The sequence below is a fragment of the Podarcis raffonei genome, chromosome 7 (genome assembly GCF_027172205.1).
Source record: "Podarcis raffonei isolate rPodRaf1 chromosome 7, rPodRaf1.pri, whole genome shotgun sequence".
In the NCBI taxonomy this organism is placed as follows: domain Eukaryota; kingdom Metazoa; phylum Chordata; class Lepidosauria; order Squamata; family Lacertidae; genus Podarcis; species Podarcis raffonei.
Genome location: NC_070608.1, coordinates 24,042,847 through 24,067,091, shown reverse-complemented (window position 1 = coordinate 24,067,091; position 24,245 = coordinate 24,042,847). Strand labels below are relative to the sequence as shown.

At 41.2% G+C, this 24,245-nt stretch overlaps 1 protein-coding gene across 3 annotated transcripts in view; it reads right to left on the bottom strand.

The window, feature by feature from the left end:
- STK3 (serine/threonine kinase 3) overlaps nt 1-23,964 on the bottom strand; it is a 103,043-nt gene extending 79,079 nt beyond the window's left edge. For 2 of the 3 annotated variants that reach the window (XM_053395564.1, XM_053395565.1), the window contains exons 1-6: nt 23,730-23,964; nt 16,984-17,064; nt 15,663-15,791; nt 11,524-11,638; nt 8,657-8,821; nt 7,562-7,729 (exon numbers count right to left, since the gene is read on the bottom strand). In XM_053395564.1, the coding sequence (XP_053251539.1) occupies nt 7,562-7,729; nt 8,657-8,821; nt 11,524-11,638; nt 15,663-15,791; nt 16,984-17,064; nt 23,730-23,752 (681 nt within the window). In that variant the 5' untranslated portion in view covers nt 23,753-23,964. The remainder of the gene's footprint in view (nt 1-7,561; nt 7,730-8,656; nt 8,822-11,523; nt 11,639-15,662; nt 15,792-16,983; nt 17,065-23,729) is intronic. The other variant, XM_053395561.1, reaches the window with a different exon arrangement.
- Nucleotides 23,965-24,245: the final 281 nt, after the last annotated feature.

Here is a 24,245-nt window from a genome sequence, read left to right as displayed (position 1 = left end):
TAAGTATTTGAATTATGTAACAAAAATATACAGCATCACATGAAACTAACCAACATCATACTTCCTTTACAGTTATTTTAGTTAAGGTTTCAAGTTAACTCACTGGCGTGTAATTATGAAATTATTGTTCTGATCCTCTGCTTACTTTGAAAGTGATTAATCAAAGTCAGAGAAAGCCAACCATCAAGTCAAGTATGTTTCAAATTTCCTATTCAAGGATAAAACTAAAAAGATGAGCTAATTTTACTTTAATTAAATCCTCATTTAGATGTCTGAAATAAATGTTTTCTATTTAAGTTTCAATTAGACTCAAGCTGTAGTCCAAATTTCATATATTCTTTCCTTCTGCTACTTTATTACACATTCCCAATTAAGTTTTCCTACTTATGCACTCAACGACATAAAAGGTTTAAAATATTTTTCCTTGACTTTATAACAATACAGAAACACATTTTGAAATCCTGCAATAAGGTCTTTTTTCTATTCTACTCACTACCTGTGGACGTTTGGATGAAGTCTCCTCTAAAAGGAATTCAGTGGGAAATTCCTGCCCATAGTTTGTCATACCCTAGTTCAGTCCAGCATGCACTTCCCCACTATGGACAGGAAATGGGGAGGGGAGCATAGTAGTGAATGGAACCCCGAACAAATCAAGAGTCACAGATTCAGGAGAGAAAATGGTCGCTTGTAGGTAAGTCTGATTTGCTCAGAACAAATACACTAGAGAAAGTCTGCACTTTAGAGATTCTTTCATCCTTTTTCCAATGTCATTTGTTAAAAGAAAAAAACATTCTGCATGGAATCTGGGGGAAAGACCACGGGTGAAAAAAACACAATCTCATGTTAAACAATTTCTGCAAAACTGTAGAAAAAGAAATGTTGGAACATTAATATGGGAATGTTCACTATACTTACTAGACTACAAGCACAAACTGTATTGGCCCACTCGGCTGGTTGTATTAAGCCAGGGGTAGGCAACCTAAGGCCCGGGGACCAGATGTGGCCCAATCACATTCTCAATCAGGCCCACAGATGGTCCAGGAATCAGCGTGTTTTTACATGAGTAGAATGCGTGCTTTTATTTAAAATGCATCTCTGGGTTATTTGTGGGGCATAGGAATTAGTTCATTTCCCCCCCAAAAAAAATATAGTCCAGCCCACCACATGGTCTGAAGGGCGGTGGACTGGCCCACGGCTGAAAAAGGTTGCTGAACCCTGTATTAAGCCATAGATAAAAACAGTGATTTAATGTGAATGAAAAGTTTTTGCTCAGCTATTCTCCCACTTGAAGGGGACGACAGAGGATGAGATGGTTGGACAGTGTTCTCGAAGCTACAAACATGAGTCTGACCAAACTGCGGGAGGCAGTGGAAGACAGGAGTGCCTGGCGTGCTCTGGTCCATGGGGTCACGAAGAGTCGGACACGACTAAACAACAACAATTCTCCCACTTCTGCTGGACTGCCAGGAAACAAGCCAGTGTCTGGCTTGCTGTGATGTTCAAACCCAGGCTTGTGATTTGTTTCTCTCCAAACAAACCATGAACAGCAAGCCAAGAGCAAACCTTGGTTTCTGCTCATAATTTGTTGGGGTTTATTTTTCAGTGCCATGGCAATTGCCTGTGTTGCACCTTCTTGTAAGATGTCTACTAACATATATCAGGCACCTACTCTTTGGAATTCTTTTCCTTTAAAAATCAAACAGGTGCTTTTTCTGTTCTTTTTGTCACCTACTGAAGGCCTTTATCTTCCATCAAGCTTTGGGGGTTCTTTCCCAGTCAGAAGTGAGATATTTATTTAATGAATTAATAGAATAGAATAGAATAGAATAGAATAGAATAGAATAGAATAGAATGTTAAATTTTGTAACATGATAGTAACTGTTTCTAATCAATTCAGCAACACTTACATCTCACACCAGCTCATGGGCACCACTTAACATTAAGTCCAGGGTTGCTGCCTTTGGTCGGTTCCATGCCCAGCTCTTTGTGGGCACAGTCATTTAGGGTTTCCAAACGTGTTACCTCTTTGTCACAACTGGAAGATATACCCAACCAGCCTGTGAGGGTAACTGAAGGCACTCATAACTAAGAAACTTTCTCCTTTGGATGCCTCCTTTATTTTGTTCTTCATCTCAAGAAGACCCTGGATGTTTTGGCCAGAGGGGCAATAGTGTATCACCAATACAAAATTACTTTTGGGACCTGGTATTGCCACTAACAGTGTTTCCATGGAGGAGTATGCCCTGTTCGGGATTTCTAGCTACTTGGGCTGCGCACTCTATAATGTAGAGTTGCACACCACCTCCAAAGTACACTCTTCTCTGTATTCCCTATAGAGTTTGCATCCAAAGATAACTGTGTCCAACTTAATTTCTCCATTCCACCAGGTTTCCATTATGCTCACTATATATCCGCACTCCAGCTTACCCATCTTGGTATGAAAGCTTCTAGTGTTAGTATATCAACAGCCTCTAATCAAGGGAATGTGGCCATGACAGAAGAACATTTGTCCACCCTTGTTTTAGGCAATCATGTAACAGACATGATCCAAAACCACCTTGGGGATGTTGAAGTGTATTTAGTTGCCAGGTGCTGTCTTTGCTTGTTGAAAAAAGGAAAGGGTAACATTCAATAGCTAATAATGTTCAAAGTAAAATAAAAAAAATAAAAAAGTTAACTTTTCAGTTTATACAGACACTGATCCCCAGCAGAATGCCCAAATCTAGACTAAGGCTATATGGCAATATAAACAGCATCAAGAGTTCTGTGGCAAAAGGCAGCTGCTTGTAAGATACATTGGAAAGAAACTGATCACAAGCAGATTAGTCCATGGTGGCAGTGACACAAGCTAAGCAGGAGGTATGGATAATCTGGGTAAGTGCCATGGAAAAATAAATATCATGATTGGACTTAAGGCAAATGGAAACATTTCAAATTGGCTTCCTACGGTATTTTGTGGAACATATGATGTCCACATGTCCATTACCAACAACTTCAGTATAGAAAACAATAAAGGCAAACGCTGGATATGTTTTCAAGAGCTTACATTACTAGCCTCTCCCAAGACAAAACAGCATAAATTAGAGGGGGGGCAAATTTGCAATGCTAGATTGCTTATACAAAAGGTTGGCAATGTTTTCTTGGAGTGCCACCAGGGCTGAAGCCTTCTTGGAAAGCTTATGTGGGTGTATGCTAAAGGATAAAGGAAGGAAAAGGAAAGTAAGCCCAGGGTTAGGTTCCAGCTGGGCTTCAGAGGCCTCCACGGTGTTCCTCACTTTCCAAGGGATTTGCTGGGTGACACTAGGTAAAGCACAAATGCCATTCTCTAGACAATATATGTGAAGAACCTACTTCAGAGTGTAAGATATACAGAAATAATTATCTTGGGACTATATACATAGACTCACCAAGGCTTCAAAAGAGGATTTGGAGATCATGTTTTATATTTTTATTGCAAATTTGTCTATCAGATCTAATCCCCCAAACCATGAAAAGCAAGTACTCATCATGAAAAGACATAAACTATATTGTAAGAAAAGTGAGAGCTAAGTAAAATACCAAGGAAGCAGTTCTGGGTGTAGAAACATAGAACTGGCCGAAGCACAGAAGAAGTGTAGGAAGGGGGTTCAATTTTAAAAGCAAAATGTGGGTACTGCAGAAAGAGTAAACTGACTGTGGAAATGTTGAAAGCTTTTTTGCTCTATCACAAGTTTTGACACACTGGACATTTCCACATACTACAAGTCACAGAACCATACAATTGGAGGGAAGCGTTGGAGGCCATCCAACAGCCTGCTTGCTACTAGAAATTCAGAGCTAGAGAGCATCCCCAACAGAAGGCTGTCTAACTTCAGCCTGAAGACCTCCAGTGAAGGATAGCCCAACAGTCCTTTAGGTGACTGGTTACACTGTTGAGCTGATATAACTACAAAGAAGTTCTCCCAATATTCATTCATTCATTCATCCTGCCCTTCCTCTCAAAGGAGCCCAGTGTGGCAAACGCATCAATATATATTTAAGTATTCTAAAAAGAGTTAAAAACATTATCTCAATCAGTGATCTGAGGCTTGCCAGGAACAGTGTATTTCAGACATCAAGTGCCTAGGGTAAACAGGAATGTTTTTTAATTCCTCTTGAAAGTTAATGAAGAGGGAGACAGAAACACCTCACCAAGGATGGCATTCTGTGAATGGGGAACTGCCACTGAAAAGGCCCTGTCACAGGTCAATTCCAACTGGGCAGCCCCCATTGGTGACAGCACCAACAATATTCTACCAATGTAATTAAAGCAATCCAAGTTGGCAGCTATCAAGAATAAGACAAATTCTTAGACTATAAAGCTGTCAACAGCTACTAGCTACAATGGTTATGTTCTCCCCTCCACTGTATATGTGTATGTCTGAATACCAGTTTCTCAGAATAACAAACATAGAGAGTGCTATGGCACTCAGGTCCTGCTTGTGGGCTTCTCATAAGCATGTGGTTGGCCAGTGTGAGAGCAGGATGCTGACCTAAATGGCCCTTTGACCTGATCCAACAGGCTCTTCTTATGAAACAGACCGTCTTGTAACTGAAGTCTTGCTAGGTCTAGTTTTGCCCTATAAGGCAGCAGAGAATGAGACTTTGCCCTCTTCTGTGTGAGAGGCCTTCAGATATATGAAAATAACCGTCTTCTCCAGGCTAAACAGATCCTTCAGTCTTTCCTCACAGAGTTTGTTTTCCATACTGTAGACCATCTTCATTGTCCTGCTCTGACCCATTCCTATTAATGTATAATTTTATTAAAGTGCAGGGACCAGAACTCATAACACTATCTCAAATTTAATAGCACAAATTTACCCTGCCCTATTTCATTGGCTATGATTTGTGGGAGCAAGGGAAATTGCAGTCTGGTGATGTCAAGCTGTATGTTTGGTCATACTAAACTATGCTGATGAACCTGTGAGGCTCTTCAGATGCTGTTGAGCTCCCAAACAGCATGGCCAATGGACAAGAACGATGTAAACCATAGTCCAACCATATCTGGAAGGCCGCAAGTTCCCTACCCCTGTACAAGAGATGCTGGTTTTTGGTGGCAGCCCACCACACAGAGTTGTCACAATATTGGAACAGAAACATTTATACAATGTCCCCATTATAGCCATCTTTCATATTTCAATCTGCTTCACCATTACTTCAACTCTGAGATATGAACAGGAACTCTGAAGCACTTCCACTAGAGATTGCAATCTACTACTTACACCAAGTAAATCTTTTCCCCTTTGAGACTTCCTGCCACAAAAAGTTGATATTTTAAAGGTTTTAAACATCTAAAAAGAACATTCACTGATGCCAACGAAGCAGGTGGCCCTTACATCTGACATTCCTAAAACTACTAGTAACATTAGATCAAGTGTGGAAAGTAGCCCCAGGCATACTGCACAGATTTCAAAATATAGTAAATAGCCTACTGCATTGGCTGATTGTCAACACCTTTCCAACCGCAGCAAGAATGGGTTGGTTTTTGACAAAGATCTGATATATATTCCCAAATACTGAGCCCTAAAGTACTTTTATTGCCATCTTTCAACCTGAAATCCTTTCCTTACCTTCGCACTCTCACAAGATTTAGTACAACTCCTTGAGTAGCTAGTGTGTGGTTAGGGAGAGGAAGCTATGCTTGTTTGCTTGGAATCTGCCATTTCCGCCCCTGCCAAAACACTTGTTTAAAAAGTCATGTAATATCTCTATTAGATTGTAAATGCAATTGACAAGGAAATGGCCTACTGGCAATGCATTACCTTTGTGGCAGTGCCAACCAGCCTACAGCAAAATAGCATAAGGAATAACTTCAGCATGCATTCCCAAGTAACAAAACAGTGTTTTACATAAATACCACAGAATCTAAGCAAGATCCAGAAAAAGCAATGAAAATTTGCCCGAGCTTTCATGCTTGCCTATATCAATTGAATGTCTTAACGAAAACAAAATAGAAAAGCATCTACATATGTCCAGGAATCTTGTGAAGTTGGATCATATAACACTGGGAAAACTATCACAACTGAAATCTGTGTATTTCTTCTCAACCACTGTAACAACTCTCTAATAAAAATTAAGAAGAACTGTAGGGTATCAAATATACAAAAGAGTATTAACTGCTTACAAGCCCTTAAAAACCAGAACACAAATTATTAACAAGAACATGTGCACCATGTAAGCCAGAATTGTTATTTTTAAAATGAATTTGCCCTTTTGATTTAATACGACTGATTACAAGCATTACAAATATTCACATTCTGTCAAGTTAAAACACTAACCCTTAGTTTAAAAGCAGCTATTATGCTTAGAAAATATTCTCCAATAATTTAAGCTCTTACCTTTCATTACCAAGTGAAACTACAAGCAATTATGTCAAAGTTATCCCAGATGTAAAGAGGATGATATCATTAAATTTTAAGAAACCATTGTAGTCATCACTAATCATTATGTCTCCAAGAATAAGGGTACGTATTTCTTTAAGATTCAAAAAATCATTAAAAAAATATGTTTCCTTTTCACCCTAAACATAAGACCAAAATAGCTTCATTATATAAGAAAAATCAGCTGCTTCTGTAAGATAATTAATAGTTCAAGTTCCAAACTCAGTTCACGCACTACAAAATACACACCATTACCCTTTAACAAGACACATGAGTGATGGAATATCCTTTTTCACAGCTGATCCCTTGACAAGCCGGAATGATCAAGGGTATCACCAAAAAGCCAGAAATACAGATTGCCTATGCATTTTCAGTGCCATCAAAAGTAGCAGCTGCACTGCCTTTTTCACATTCCATGCACACATAAATAATAACAGACAATAAATATAGGTTTACAATTAATTATATCATGCATAGTAGGTCCATAGTTACAGCTTTGTTTGTTTCCTATTGGAACAAAAGAGGCGACATCGCATAGATATAAGACCCATCACTTTAAAAAAAAAAAAGCATGTAGCCTCTAAAATATGAAATATGAAAACATTAAACTACTCTCTATTTAATTATTGTTCTAAACTCAATATGTTTTTGGACTCTAACTCCCCTTATAGCACCATCCAGCATGGTCAATGGCCAGGAATAAAGGGAGTTCTAATCCAACAACATCTGGAGAGAAACAGGTTCTCCACCCCTGTGCAAAAGTGATTAACTCCTAAAATGCCCAAAACAGCAGAATCATTAGATAAGCAAACATCAAAATATCCTTGGTGACAGTAGCTGTCTTTTGGGGGGAAATCAAAGCAGCAGGTGTAATTAAATTTAAGATTTTAAACCATGTCATTAACAGCAACAGCTGCCTATTAAACGACATGAAGTAAATGATCACTTTTGGACTATATTAACTGTTGTGTAGCATATTTTAGTGCCTTCTACCACTATAAAATTTACACTTTACTCGCAGCAGTTTAGTTTTAAATCTCCAATCAAAGTAGCAACTGGACATTCAACTCAAGATGACCAATGTAACCACTTGTTCCACTTTTCCAATGAGCAACATTATACAGCGTGTAATTAATAACAAAGTCACTGTGTATGATTCTTACCCGCATTGGGTGTATATCAGCATACGGAGGCTTTCCTTCTGCCATTTCTATTGAGGTAATGCCAAGGGACCAGATGTCTGCCACACAATTATAACCAATCTCTTGTATTACCTCTGGAGCCATCCAAAAGGGAGTACCTATGACAGTGTTGCGTTTTGCCATTGTATCCTGTAATGACATTATTAAGAAGCTTAACATCTCTCAATGTATTTTCATCTCTCTCTCCCATTATAATATCACATGGAATATGTGCAACTGAACTTAACACCAGTGCCTCAAGAAAGCTCAGCAATGTGCTTTCTCCTAAAAGACATCTTTCCAAGAAAAACTGCCTTATTTTAGATAGGTACAAAAGAGTCTAATACAATGTTCTGGAGGCCATGTTTGTGCCTTCAATTAAACAATATTTGAAGCTGCAAACACATGCATAGTTTTTTCACACATTACACATGTTTGTGTGTGTGTGTGTGTGTGTGTGTGTGTACACACACACACACACACACACACACACATATACACACACAACCTCTGTGTGTAATTGCAATATGTGCTTACAGAAAATGTGCATCTAAGCACACAAAAATTACCGTCATATGCACCAGGGCATTGGGACTGGCCACAGCTCTCTAAGCAAATACGTCTGCCACCATATAATGTATGAAGCACCCTAAATATCTGATCCCACATTCAACTTCAACAGTCCATAATCCAGTGTATTTTTCAGTACATGGTCTATTTGCAATTTGGATAGAGAAAGTATTGTCAGAGTTAGGCCTCCAACTCTAAAGGCAACCATTGTTTACATTACTTTCCCAGCCAAGTGACACATGTGGAACTGGTTCTGTGAATGGTTCAACGCATGCTCTGAGCATGACAAAAAGTCTGGGCTCAACCCACTGTTCAAAAGCTCTGCAGGACACAGTTTGGACAAGATTCAAAAGGCACACACAAGAAAAGCTGACTTCAGTAAGCAAAGACTGCCAAACTAACTGCACCTTTGAAATGGGAAAAAGCTCCATCTCTCCCTACAACAGACTGTAGGAAGTGCAGTGCATATTTATAAAATATGACTCTACCCATACACTTTATACTTACAGTTAACTGTCCAGCCACTCCAAAGTCAGCTAATTTAGCATGCCCTTCGGTGTTTAAGAGAATGTTTCCAGCCTTTATATCTCTATGTATTTTTCTCATGAAATGCAAATATTCAAGTCCTTTAAGCGTAGATTTAAGAATGGTTGCAATTTCATCTTCTGTAAGCTATGGAGAAACATAAATAACATTTTCTTCTTCTGTGTGTACACACACTGATTACACACTTACGTAAACAATTTGAAAGACTGAGAAACTGTAACACAAAATTATGCAAACTGCCTTATAATTATTATTTATATGGCATGCATAAGGTTATGCAAAATGTTTTACAAATACAGAAAGCAAGACCCCCAATCAAGGTCCCACTCCTGCAATCCAATCCACATGGCTTGACCTCCTCGAACATGAATTAGATCCCACAAAAATCAACAAGCATCAAACAGGAGCAGAGGTCCCACAAAAAAAGACTGTGGACAGAGGACCTAAACAAACAGGACATGAAAAGTGAGTGTAAGAGTTTGTAATGTACTCAAAGCCTGGCTTGTGTTTTATTTTGTTTTATTTTGTTATAGATACAATTCTCCCTGTCTTCCCAATTTATCAAAACAGGATTGTATTATTTTCTGACAATGTGCCCTTTGGGTTGTGTATTTACTGACTGCAGTAGAGTTTGAATTGCTGGTTTTGATCTTTAAGGTCCTTCATTGCTTAGGGCTGGGGTACCTGAAGGATCAGCTTTCTCTATACACCTGCCTAAACTTTAGGATCTACTTAAGGTAGATACTAAGAACCTTGAACACATTCAGCACTAAGCAAGTAATTTTTTATTCCCACCCACCCCAAAAATTTTAATATATTGCTGCTTTAAAATAAGTTTTATATGGCCCGTGTTTTTTATGTATTTTAATGTGTTTTGTTGATTTATTGTACATAGCTTTAATATTTTTATCTCTGTTGTAAACTGCCCTGAGAATATGTTTATAGGGCAGCAAAGGAATAGATAAAACAGTGCCAAAATACTGCCCCAAATCCATGTGCGTCATTAAAATACAAGTAACGCCATTTTCATCAGTCTAGATGGTTGAACTGCTCCATCTCCGATTACAGAATTCATGGCCTAACTATGAGGACCCACATTTTCAGGACATCTTCCTTCAGCCTTAGGATGCTTCCACCAGAAGTCAGACTGTGAAAATCAAAGTAAATGCTATGTTGCTGGGATTCTGACTAGCACACAGCCTCCAAGACACAGGAGCACAGGACTGAGCTCACACTGATTCTGGTGGCTGCACTTAGGAAACACTAGTCTGTGAGGACATATCCATGGACAGCTATATAGAAGAAATATGACTGGAAATGTGAGAAGAGGCTGAGTCATTCCTAGTCATATGTATGCTGCAAGGCTAGTCTGACTTCCAAGCTCCAATTCCTTGTGATGGATATAATATATGTGCTTCTAAATATGAAATCATAAACCAGTCAGTCCATCATTTTCTCTCTTTCTTCCCACAACACTCGAGCATGTCTCAAGTGGACTCTCCATCCTTATAGGATTTTAAACAGACGTTGGGGGGCATCTATCATGGATGCTTTAGTTGAGATTCCTGCATTGCCCGGGGTTGGACTAGATGACCCTAAGGACCCCTTCCAACTCTATGATTCTATGAAATTCTTGACTAAACTAAAATTGTCGACACTGAGTTTACTTCTACTAGGTAGTTTCTAGTGGTTTCATTATTTCCTTCATGGATAATTAGCAATAGGAAAGAAAGGAGGACAAACTGATCTTGTATTTTACCATATCAAATAATTTTAAAGAGAATAAAGAGAGGAGAAAAGGTAAAACTATCATTCTGAACCAGATACAGGTCTGATTTATGTATAACAATAAGTCATTGTTTTAAATAAACCATGGTTTAATGGTAGATAGCAGGTCCTGACAGAGGAAGCTACGCCCGTGGTTTGTTTTTCTCCAAACTGTGACTGGAACTCAAGAACAAGCACTGACATCCAAATGTAATGTGTGTGTGTGTTTTCCAGTGAATTTCACATTTAAAAACAAAGGTCTAAGAGCCAAATAGCTTATGAACTACAGTCAGAATCTGTTCATTGAAAGTTTATGATCTTTAAACTTTTAAACTATCAGCCTGGCAATAAATATAAATATTAATGTTAATAATGAACATCAGCTTATAAATACAACTGAATTTGCACCCTCATCCTAGCAGCCAGCAAAGGGTTTCCTCTCTTGCCAGTCTGCCCCTTCCATGACCCTCCTGAGTCAGGATCACAACCACTGACTGAGCATCAGCTTCTCAGACTCAAATTCCTACTTTATGCATCCCAGTTCATGTTCCTACCAGCCCACAAATATGGTTTTTTACTTTAATGTCCTCTACAGCTTGAACACCACATAAAAGAGAGAGAATATCTTCTTCCTTATAAACAGCCATGAAGATTGGTTGATGCAGGGCTGCTTCATATTCCAGCAACCCAAGAGACTCAGCCTTACTCCTCTGACATGTTGGTATATACTAGTATACTAGTAATTTGATTTGCCAAGGTTAAGTCTGTGGTTCTCTGAAAAAACAGTGGATAAGTCATATTTCCCTTTCATAAAATTCTTACATTTTTATTAGACATGGTCTGAAAAGATTATTAGACTCTGTCATGGCATGTTATTGTACTTTAAACAGCAGCAGGAGAATCACTATCACTAACAACTAATATAAAAGTAAACAGGGAAAGTATGGGGCCCTTATGAACATCCTCCTCAAGTAAATAAATCTTTGTTGGGAACACTTTTTTTATGCATGCAAACAACTGCAAAAGTAACAATATTTTATAAAAAATAATTAAACACTTACCGTTTTATTACGTAATCTAATTATGTCCGAGACGGAACCAGCTCCACAGTACTCCATAACAATCCACAGGTCTGTGTTCTTAAAATAGCTGCCATAGTACTTGACAACATAAGGGCTGAACACAAAAACATGGGTTATCAACATACAGATGTGAACCGTCAAGAATATTAAGAAGCAGTAGTGTCCACGATAAATTTTGCTAGAATCAGAGCTTGGTATCATTTTTCCAAGCAGCTGCCTGAGTTTTATGATAGGATTTAGAAAACAGAACTAAAGATGTTGGTGCACGTGCTAATAATTAAGAGTGCAAAATAGATAGGTAAAGGTAAAGGGACCTCTGACCATTAGGTCCAGTCGTGGCCGACTCTGGGGTTGCAGTGCTCATCTCGCTTTATTGGCCGAGGGAGCCAGTGTACAGCTTCCAGTCATGTGGCCAGCATGACTAAGCCGCTTCTGGCGAACCAGAGCAGCGCACGGAAACGCCGTTTACCTTCCCATCGGAGCAGTACCTATTTCTCTACTTGCACTTTGACATGCTTTCGAACTGCTAGGTTGGCAGGAGCTGGGACCATCGCGGGCATTCGAACCGCCGACCTTCTGATCGGCAAGTCCTAGGCTCTGTGGTTTAGATCACAGGGCCACCTGCGTCCTTTGCAAAATAGATAACCGCTCGCCATTTTTGTATATGAATAAAAAAGTCACACACTAAGGCCTCCTAGGCCTCTCTATAAGCATTTCTCGAGGCCTCAGGATTTTCTCCAGAGGCCACACACCTCACAAGCCTCCTTCAGTGTTTCTGCCTGGCCAGAATGAATCCTTGAATTCTGATAAAGTTGCCTACTTGCCTGCCTGCCTAGATGACGAACAGAGAGGGTCATGTGACTGTAGAAACTAGCCTATGGTAGAAGCAGTGCTTTTTTTTCTTTAAAAATGTTTAGGGGTACTCTCATTTCGACTCAAGAAAATCACCATTTTATAGTTCAAATCAGGAAAAATAAATACTGGACAAAGGACAAAGATTCAATAAATGTTTAGGGGTATGCGTACACCTGCTTACCCCCAGAAAAAAGCACTGGGTAGAAGGTACAAATCATATTCATTGCTCTACCCACTTTTTCCCCCAGCTCCATTCTCCAAGGCCCCCAGAAGGGAATGTGGCCCTCAAGCTGAAAAATGTTCCCCACCCATGTCACATACCAAACTAGAAGAGAAGAAAAAGAATCCTAATTCTGGTTTCCCCAGCAGATCCCAGAAAAATCTGTTCTGGTTGGTCCCCCTACCCTTCATAACAAATTTTCAGGGACAATGAAGGCTACAAGGGGAGGGGGAAATTAGCAAAAATCACCTCCCAAGCCTCTTCCATCAATGGACACCTTCACGGAATCAAAAGCCCTTGAGCTCACAAAACACCAATGGTTAGATAACAAGCCAATATGTTCCTGCCCCCAATCTACATCTTACTGCTCATGGTTGCCAGCCAAATTGTTGGTTAAAAGCATGAGCATGGATAATGGCAACCATTTGCTTGGCGCTACATATTCATTCCCAGGGCAACTTCATATGTAATCCCTCTTTTTTATTCATACTCCCAAGCAGCAAGCGATCCACTTACAGACACCTGCTTCTGCACTATATTAAATGTCACCTGATTAAGGTAACTGTATCTAAAAAGCCCCATAAAATATGTATTTGAACATACAAGACAATATTACAATCTATTCATAAGGAAATTATCTCCATTAATTAGGAATTTTAAATACATAGTGCCACCACGCTGCATTAGTCTCTTTGCTTAAGAGAGTTTAATACTTTGCTTAAGAGAGTTTAAGACTTCCTTTTCTCCCTAGGTCAAGGAGCTCTCGTTGCCTCTAGATTTTAGTGCTTAACTTTTATCTCTCACCACTACTGAGTTAAGCACAACTACTACTACTGACATATCAGTGTCAACAGGACATCTCCATCCAAATCCAACCCGGAGATCTACCAAACTCTGAATAAATACATCATAAAATCCCATTTCATCCTTATCAGCGATATATGACAGACTTTAAACCTTGCCCCTTACAATTGTGCTATTCCTAGGATACAATATTTTGGGACAATCTCCATAACAAATTCTGAAGACCTTACACTAAAGATTAACAAACTGCAATAAAAACAAATGATAAAAGCCTGCCGAAGTATATATGATATTTAAATATTTAGAGCTGAGCAACATTCTTGCAATCTTCTAATTCAGGTCAGTTAGTCTTACTTTAACTACTGTGTGTTTTGGGGCATTTGCATTTGTCCATAAAGATCTTCACTGATAAAAAAGCAAGCCTCTAAAGAAAGAGAGGTATTCTCCACACAAATATTTTACAAGGGAGTGATTCACAAATATTTTACTAAGGGCACACCCTTATCTACCTATCACTGCCAACCTTCTGCATGGATGGAAACCCCACTTAATCCCTCTTACTGCCTCATCTGAAGAACCAAGGCTCTCATCACCAGTGAATAACTGCAGTATAGTTTAAAGGAGTTCCAGCATCTTGATGCTTGGCTCCTCTGCCTTGCCCTTGCTAGCTAAATAGAATCCTCAAAGCAGCTGAAGAAAAATTCAAACATAGAAGCCTACACCAAGATACGACCTGCTCTCAATCCATGAGATAGGGCAGACTGTAAACATTTATTTGAAGGAGGATATCCTCTTTGCTCAAACTACTCCAGACATATTTCCAGCTTCTTAGTCCAAGGAAATCTATTCAATGCCATCTCAAAAACAGAAACACCCATGCACTAAGGAAGACCACAAATGAGGCGTAGTGGACCCCACTATATCATTGATGAATGGAAAGGGAGATTGGGATTTTTTGTTAACCACCCTACATGCAAGTTTCCTAGATAGCATTTACTGTATTTTTCGCCCTATAGGACGCACTTTTTCCCCTCCAAAAATGAAGGGGAAATTTGTGTGCGTCCTATGGGGCGAATACAGGCTTTCGCTGAAGCTTGGAGAGCGAGAGGGGTCAGTGGGCACCGACCCCTCTCACTCTCCAGGCTTCAGGAAGCTATCAGCAAGCCTGGGGAGCTCGCGGGTGTTCCCGCAGGGCTCCCTAGGCTGCGGATAGCAGCCTGCTGCCCGGCGCACGGGGCGCCCTGAAGCAGAGCGCCCCTCGCGCCGGGCAGATATCCGCAGCCTAGGGAGCCCTGTGGGAGTTCCCGCAGGGCTCCCTAGGCTGCGGATAGCAGCCTGCTGCACGGAGCGCAGGACGCGCTGAAGCAAAGCGCCCTGCGCTTCGGGCAGACATTGGCCAGCCCCACACGCTCGGGGGACAGCGGGGAGGCGCAGCGCCGCCATCCCGCTGTTCCCCGACCTGGTTTTGGGGGGGAAATAAAGGGGGGTTTCCTTTATTTCCCCCCCAAAAAACTAGGTGCGTCCTATGGGACGGAGTGTCCTATGGGACGAAAAATACGGTATGTATTCATGCATCACCATATTTGCTGTGCTAAACAGCATTCTTCAATGAAACCTTTCTTTAAATAAAAACAAATTGGTCCACTATTCGTTTCATTCCAATATTTACCTTGCATCTAACCTGAACTGTAACTACCTGATGTCAATTCTGAGATGAACTGTGGAATTCATTGCTTTTGTATATTAGACAGGGGTCCTCTGTGTTCAGCCTTAGAAGTCAGCTTAAAACAATTTTGTTTACACAGTACTACCCTACCATGCAACCTTGTTCTATGTTCTTTTGATCTTTGCACTTTTGTGCGTATAGCATTTGAGAATATTTTTCCTTCATTCAGCAGTAATTTATGCATAAATAAATAACGAACATGAAACATGATCAAGCTTTGTCAGGGCACCAGAGTCAGCACCAAGGCATAAAAATACTTCAAAGAAAGAAGAAAGGATGCACCAGTCCTCTTCCACTCACCCAACTGCATTAGCCAGTAGGTAGGAAAGGCGTGTAGCAAGATTAAAAACCCAATAAAACATCCACATTTCTCATAACTGAACTGTGAAGACTTTAAAGGAGACTTTGAACTTCAGCTTGAAATTCTCAGCAGATTCAAACTTACACTATCAAATACTTTAGGCATTAAAAAAAAAGGCAGAAGAGCTCTCACAATAAGTATGTACTTCATACCTGTCACATTGTTGCATTATAGAAATTTCCTTAATAATTTCCTGCAGATCTGATTCAACAGGGACTTGCTTAATTGCCACTACTTGACCAGATTCTTTATGAATGGCTTTAAATACACTCCCATAAGACCTAGAAAAGAAAACAGTTTCCAACTAATTTAAGCTCTGAATAATAAAATTGCAGTTCATTCAAACCAACCTATAAATAGTTAATGCAAAAGCCACATTTGTTCACTGTAGAGGCTTCATTTTCACATGCCTCTAAAACAGGATGCCCTGGCTTTAAATGTTTGTTTGTTTGTTTGTTTGTTTGTTTTCTTTACTGCCTTTTATCTGAGGATCACAGAGTGGCTTACAATATAAAAACATAAAAATGCTGAGCATAGTAACAAACAAAAGCAATAACCCCCCCCCACACACACACACAGTTTAAGAGGCCATAGATTGTTTAATTAGCCAAAGGCCTGGGAGAAGAGCCTCCACAGGGAGAGGACTCCACAAATGGAGAGCAACCACAGAATTGTGCAATAGAAGTAATGAATTTAAAGATCTCAATAGTATTCTCTGATTTTAGGAAGTACATCGTTTTCTTAGATGGAACCGACACCCACATAGCAAATTGCTGCCCATGAAACAGGCCTCAGTCAATGCTTTTTTCAGTAGAGCAGGCTTCCTCAAACTTGGCCCTCCAGCTGTTTTGGGACTACAACTCCCATCATCCCTACCTAACACGACCAGTGGTCAGAGATGATGGGAATTGTAGTCTCAAAACATCTGGAGGGCAGAGTTTGCCTATGCCTGCAGTAGAGTGTGAGCATTAACATATTTCCTTGCTCTGTGAGAAATGCTAGTTAACCTGCATTAGGTCTTGTTGATGTTTCAAAGAGAAAGGAGGATAGGGAGGTCACATAGTGGCAGCTTCAGCTATGACAGCAACAGAAGTTGACTTAAGGGGCAAAACACCTGTTTAGAAGCATACAAAGGAAAAGAGTTGTGGGGATGAAGAAGAAATGCAATCTGGAACATAAGCATGGCTAACAGGAGAAAAGATAACTAGCCCCTTCTCCACTCAAAATCATCAAATCGTATTTTCATTTCATTTTTTATTTTTAAATCTCTATCAGAGCATTGTTACACTCACATGGGTAATATGGAGCTTTCCCACAACTCCAAAATATTTCTTGGCTGTGGGCACTAGTCCAAATAAAGAAGCTTTTCCAGCTCTAGGTCACTTGTACTATTCTTGCCTGTGTTTGTGCGATGTTTTGTTTAGAGTCTTCTCAACCATCCCACCTCTCTGCAGCACATAAAGTAATACATACCCTTCACCGAGCTTCTCCAATACATCAAATACTTCTTCAGGCTGTTTAGTCAAGCTGTCTTCGCTTAGCTTTTTCAGTTTGCTATCAAAAATATTTTAAATAAACAAAAATTAGTGATTTGCTATTTCTTATTGTAGATTCATTGGGTCGTATTCAACAAAGCACTGCGCAAATATGCAAGGATTTTTCCTTGGGCAACAGAACATTTTCTCCTTCTCTTCCCCTGCACACCCCCTAGATCCATGGTTCCCAACGTGGGACACACAGGAATGTGTGGGTGGGTTGGGGGAGTGTATAGGCTAGTGAAATGTTGGAACTTGCTTGCAATGCTGCTTAATGATTTGATTCCTACTGTTTAATTCTAAGTTCTTATCAGCACACCAATGCATGCCAGCCTCATGAGACTTTCATGTATGACATATGCTCCTGCTGATGACTAGACAACAGTTAAGAACCACAATACAGTCATACCTCATGTTACGTCCGCTTCCTGTTATGTTCTTTCAGGATACGTCCTGCGGTGATGTACCAGAAGTACCAGAAAGGGTTACTTCCGGGTTTCGCGGCTCGCGCATGCGCATGCGCAGAAGCGGCGAATCGTAACCCGCGCGTGCGCAGATGTGCCGCTCCGGGTTGCGTTCTGCTCATGTTACGAACGGGCCTCCGGAACGGATCCCGTTCGCAAACAGAGGTACCACTGCATCCCCTACAGAAAGGCATTATACTGAGTCTGTCTAACCTCATACCCAGAAGTTCTAGAACCTCCTCTGCTCTTCAATTCTTACAAAAGATTCATGTTCTGGACACGCAGGACAGAACAGTTCAATCTCAATATTTTCTCCAGCCCTGTTCTGTGAGTATCTTAACGTTATACTTCCAGTCCCAGAAAAGGCGAGAGCCTATTTTGTAAAATGATTAAACTGAACACTTGAAGCAGCTGCCAGATGAGTCTTAGTTGCCACCAGAAATTCAAATTCAAATGTTTGGAGTGGGGAGACCCTCCCAATCGAAGATGAGGAAATTGTAGTCTGCTTTCGTGCTTCATAAGAGCGGGGGGGGGGGAGATGACGACTAAAAAACTAGTACAATAATAGTACAGAGCTACAGAGTTGCACTTTGTTTACTGATGACCAGAAACTAGCTAGCTCTAAACGTGTATATCCAGTTAACCTTTTATGTTGGTTTTAAAATGAGAACTAGGGTTTTCAAGTGTTAAGGAGTTGAATGAGGGCCAAACATGGAAAGGGGAACTGTACTGTAGGGGTCTTGGTTTGAGGAGGCAGCAGTGGAGGAAGAAACATCTGTCCAAGGAAAAAGCAAGGACAGAAGAACAGTCATCCCATTGGTATCATTTCCCTTTCACGTACATGCACCACTAAGTCACCAACGCAGATATTTGTCTTCTGTATTGCAAGTTCCCTCATGAAATCAGGAAGCTAAGTTGATCAAAAACGAAGCTAATTGAAGAAATCAACCAATGAAAATTTTGCCTGAAATCCCCTTGCAAGTTGTATAAGATGTATGAACATTCAGAAAAAGTACAAAGAGCTGAGATGCTTCTTCTATAATACTACCCAGTCCTGCCCACATAACAATGCAATCTTATCACAACATGGTGCTTTGATTTTAAAAAAGGAAAAGGATGGCATTTACTTTGCCATTTTATTTAAGGAACACTATTTCCGTTCATTCACATGTGTGATATGTAGTAACAGACATAAAAATTAAAATAATTCATGAGAGCCTGTGTGGTCTAGTGGACATCAGATCAGGGCTTCACAATTAACTTCACAATTAAGTTGGTGATAAATAGAGCTCTTCACCAAAGCACATGCTTTGCATGCATCAAGTCAATCCCTGCCATTTCCAGGTGGTGATGGAAGAGTTACTACCATGCACAGTACAGTGGTACATCAGGTTACATATGCTTCAGGTTACATACGCTTCAGGTTACAGACTCCACTAACCCAGAAATAGTACCTTGGGTTAAGAACTTTGCTTCAGGATGAGAACAGAAATCGTGCGGCGCAGCGGCAGCGGGAGGCGCCATTTTCTAAAGTGGTACCTCAGGTTAAGAACAGTTTCAGATTAAGAACGGACCTCAGGAACGAATTAAATACGTAACCAGAGGTAACATGATTGGGGCCCAAATCCCACATCTGGGTGCTTTTATAATTGTTACTGAACTGAATTTCTGCATTCTTTAATAAATTTTATTGCGTTTTGTTGTATTATATATATCGTAAATAGCTTTGGGACTTTTAATATATAAAATTACATACAGCTCTGGAAAATCAACCTAACACTCACTATATTGACTTGAAGAAATTCCTTTGTCACAGATTCAATACCTCATCTCTTCAAAAAGAAGAAAATATACTTATCTCTTACTACAAAAGCACCACACATGGGGACTATACAGCACTGTACCTATTTTAACAATCTACATTATTTTACCAGTGGAAGTGGTGGTTCTGAAACCTTGCACCTCTTGGGAAGCAGCAGATTCAAATTCACAGAAAAAAAATTCCAGCTGAGTTACAGTGGTACCTTGGTTCCCAAATGGCTTAGTTGATGAACAAATTAGCTCCCAAATGCCGCAAACCCAGAAGTAAGTGTTCCGGTTTATGAACGCTTTTTGGAAGCTGAACATCCGTTTTGGCTGTTAGCATTGTTTCCGGGGCCAATCAGCCAATGAGAAGCCGTGCCTTGGTTTGGAAGTTGAACGTACTTCCAGAACAAATTGAGTTCGAGAACCAAGGTAAAAAGGTAAAGGTAAAGGACTCTTGACAGTTAAGTCCAGTCGCAAACAACTCTGGGGTTGCGGCGCACATCTTGCTTTACTGGCCAAGGGAGCCGACGTTTGTCCGCAGACAGTTTTTCTGGGTCATGTGGCCAGCATGACTAAGCCGCTTCTGGTGAAACCAGAGCAGCGCATGGAAACGCCGTTTACCTTCTCGCCAGAGCAGTACCTATTTATCTACTTGCACTTTGACGTGCTTTTGAACTGCTAGGTTGGCAGGAGCTGGGACAGAGCAACGGGAGCTCACCCCGTTGCAGGGATTCGAACCGTCAACCTTCCGATCGGCAAGCCCTGGGCTCTATGTTTAGACCACAGTGCCACCCGCATCTATTTTATGAAGTTGCAATATATTTGATGCAGTTCATACAGAACTGGGTCCAATGTAGCATTGATTTCCCCATTTTTCTGTCAGGCTTACGGAATGACTTGCCAGATGACTAGTGCCCAAGGAATCATTCTAGACCTCTTCTTACAACCCAACTTCATTCTTCTTACTTGCTTGGGGGAATCATTTTGTATATTTGATCCTTTGAATCTGCTTTGGCCAAACTGTGTTTTATACAGCACATGAAAGTATGCAAACCGGGAGAAGTTTTTAACATAGCCTACATGCCAAAGTTAGTCTAAAATAAACTGTATTTAGTTTCTAAATGAAGCTGGGGAATTTCCATTAATTGCTGTGTTGTCTCTATGCTCACTACAAGGATCTGTTGCAGACATTTGTTGGCCCATGTTCATTTTAAATTAAAAGTGGCATCTGACCCAAGAAATGGAGTTAAGAAAACTAGTCTACAGCAGAACAAATTGCTTATGAATACTTGAATATTTATAACCACATGTAAAAACAAACAGCTTCCTTAATTTAAAAACATAGGAAGAGAAGAGAATATATATGGAAATCATAGGCAGTTCTCATGTTTACAAAAGCCAGGAATGAATATTTTCTTCCTAAATGTAAAAAAAAACACCTTGAATCGAAGTTTATATAAGCTTATGGATGAAAAAAGGCATGAACTACAAAAAAAACCTCTTGATGATTAATAATTTAAGCATTGCAATTGTAAAATAACACAACACATTGAAAGGTAAAGACAATTTAAAGAGGTGCAATCTCAAAAAAGCATATTACGTTTTGCCATTGTTAGAAATGCTCAAATTCTACCACAAATAAAATAAAAATACTTTATACTGCATATAATTCTAACCACATCTACCATTCCTATGTAAGCCAGTAACAAAACTTGGTGCATGGTTTCTTTACAGAGAGGCAAACCACAAGCCCAGGTTCAGACATAAAGCTAAGCCTAGCCATGGCTTAGCACAGGAGTGGAAGAGAAGCAGCTGTGATTTCTCCCCATGCACCAACATGCTGCTCATTTACTTTTAACCATAGCAAGCTTAACTGCCAAGAGGCTAGTAATATTCCAGGAAAGGGCTTTTCTTCTTCCGTGGCTAGCGCAGAAACCAAGTACAATGGTACCTCAGGTTAAGAACTTAATTCGTTCCGGAGGTCCATTCTTAACCTGAAACTGTTCTTAACCTGAGGTACCACTTTAGCTGATGGGGCCTCCCAATGCAGCTGTGCCACGCCGCTGCCGCGTGATTTCTGTTCTCATCCTGAAGCAAAGTTCTTAACCTGATTTACTATTTCTGGGTTAGCGGTGTCTGTAACCTGAAGCGTCTGTAACCCAAGGTACCACTGTATGAAAAGGGAAGGGGAAACAAAGTGTTCCATCTCTCCTCTGTCAGTCTGCTCCACGCCTGCATAAAACTTCTAGTCACCAATGGCTACCAAGCAAGTTGTTGCTAAATAAAAGGCTGCCTTCTCACAATAACAGCATCAATGCTGGCAGCCCTAACATACCTTACTATGATTGCAAAGTGGGTTTGCTAGCCATGTGTGGATCACAGCACCAGCCATCACTGAACCTCTTTCCGCTGCAAGTTACTTTAAGCTTGCAGCTGTTACTTTAATGTTGGAGAAAGTACATAGCTCAATAGTAGAGCACATACTTTGCATGCAGAAGGTTCTAGCGCCAATCCCTAGCATTAAAGAGATCAGGAAGCAGGTGATGGGAAATACTATCTGTGGACAGCAACCAGCCATCCAAGTAGCCAATATTGGACTAAAAAAACAGCTAGGAAATTGTCTGAATACAATTTAAAATCAGCATCTCCCCAACCCAAAAATATGACAGACGTTTATAATCTATCAATTACAGGAAAAAATATATAATCTGTTTTTAGTCCTGGTCAACTTGAAGATTCAATACATCCTAAGAAAGTGCACATAACAGGGCATACAGAACACCTACAGTCTGCTTCCTATGTAGATGCTGGAAAGGGAAGCTTGAGATCACTATCTACCCAACCCAACAGATCACCACAGATACAATGAGGTAAAATATACAGTAATATACCAATAAACATAGCTTTTAGGGTATGTATGTTTTTACCTCCTATAATCTTTCAAATATAAAATAAGTTGTGTGTATTACAAGATTCCCAAAATCGTGGTTGTTTTTTTTAATAGATGCTGTCCCTTCAGGGATTTCATTTCTCACAATTTAGCACTCTCTCCTAAATCCATAACTTAAGTAAACGAAATCCAATAGCCTAAATTGAAGCATGTTCTTGACAATGAGCCAGAACCTACTGTCGTTGTCTGTTTCAAACATACACTTCCAGAAAGATTTGTAATAATGCAGACAGGCCGTAATTCCCCAAACTTCTATTCCCACACCCCTTCACTAAGATACAGGTCAGATGTTTCAGCAGGCCTCCTCCAAGGGGACCAAAGGAAGGACATTCAGAAAAATGCAACATTCTCTATGCCCCATGGGAAGAACCGGCAGGGAGGTCTAAAGTGGGTGGCGTACATGCAAGTATGAGAGAGAAATTAATTTCTGCCCCACTCCTACATGAACTACAGATGGGACCACGTGTGGGGTCTTTATCCCTCTGTTGGGACTATGAAGACTATATACACCGAGGGGGCATGTCATCAGACTGACCCAAAGCAAACCAGTCATGTCTTAATGTCCTCTAACAAAACTGTCAAACCCACAAGCATCATAGTACAGTGGTACCTCGGGTTACATACGCTTCAGGTTACAGACTCCGCTAACCCAGAAATATTACCTCAGGTTAAGAACTTTGCTTTCAGGATGAGAACAGAAATTGTGCTCTGACGGCGCAGCAGCAGCAGGAGGCCCTATTACCTAAGTGGTGCTTCAGGTTAAGAACAGTTTAAGGTTAAGAATGGACCTCCAGAACGGACCTTACAGTGAGGTACCACTGTAAAAGAATGGCAAAGGGGGGAGATGCCACAATTCCTGCTATGAAAGGCAAGCAGTACACATCCCACGTTACTAGTGCCTACCTGGAAATATTAGCCCAAACCTGTGCCACTCTGAGGCACAGAGATCTGGGGAAGGCATGATCCAGGCCATCATGTCTGTGTGTGTGTGTGTGGTGTGTGTGTGTGTGTGTGTGTGTTTAACAGACATGATGGGGCATCCCCTGCTTTCCCACATGGGGCATCGGCTTGGGGGAGGGGGAAATGTACACGTGTATTTACACGCATTCACACAGCAAAACTGTGACAATGATGGGGCGTCCATCGACGCTTAGCTAATGCTATAATAGATGTCTTTAAGAGGTGGGAAGTGTACATTTGAAACACACACACACTCAGGATCCCTCCTCAGAGGGAGGCCTGGCAGCAGGGGGATGCGGGGAGGAAATGGTGGCCAGAGGGGGCGAATCCACCGGGAAGCCTCCCCGGGAACCCGGAGCCGGAGCGTCAAGGGAGGCGCCCGGGAGCTGCGCGGTGCGGCCTAGCCTGGCCTCCTCCTCCTCCTCCTCCCTTGCGCCCAAAATAAAACTCGCCCCCGCCCGCTCCCGCGGCCTCTCGGGAACCGGGGAGGCCCTCGGCCGTTACCTTTTGGGCGCTGCCTGCTCCATGGCTGCGGCCGGCGGCTCCTGGGATTATTCCCGCCCCCCTTCCCCACAGCCCACCAAAGGCAAGGCGCCGTTTAAATACCCCTCTGACAGGACCTAACAGAAACTCTCCGCACAACTTTCCTTCCGCAGCTGGCCCTTTAAAAGCGACCCTCCCCTCGCGCCGCGTCCGCTGCCTGACTTCAGCGCTACGCACAGGACGGGGCCTTTGCTGCTTGGGACGGAACGCGCCGCCCACCCAGCCTCTCTATTGGCTGAGGCATAGGAGATGCGAAGCGGCCATTGGCCTCCCCGAAAATCAATCGGGAAACCCAGAAGGCGGAAGAGAAGCGAAGCGGGAGCGTTTGCTATAGTGGCACGCAAGGGGAGTGGGGGGGGGGTGGCGAGCAGAGTGCGTCATGACGGAGGCACGCAAGAGGGGAAGGTCCCCTTTGCGTCGCTAGGGTCCCTGCGTGAAACGGTGCTTGTTGGATTATGTAGTATTGTGGGCCACATG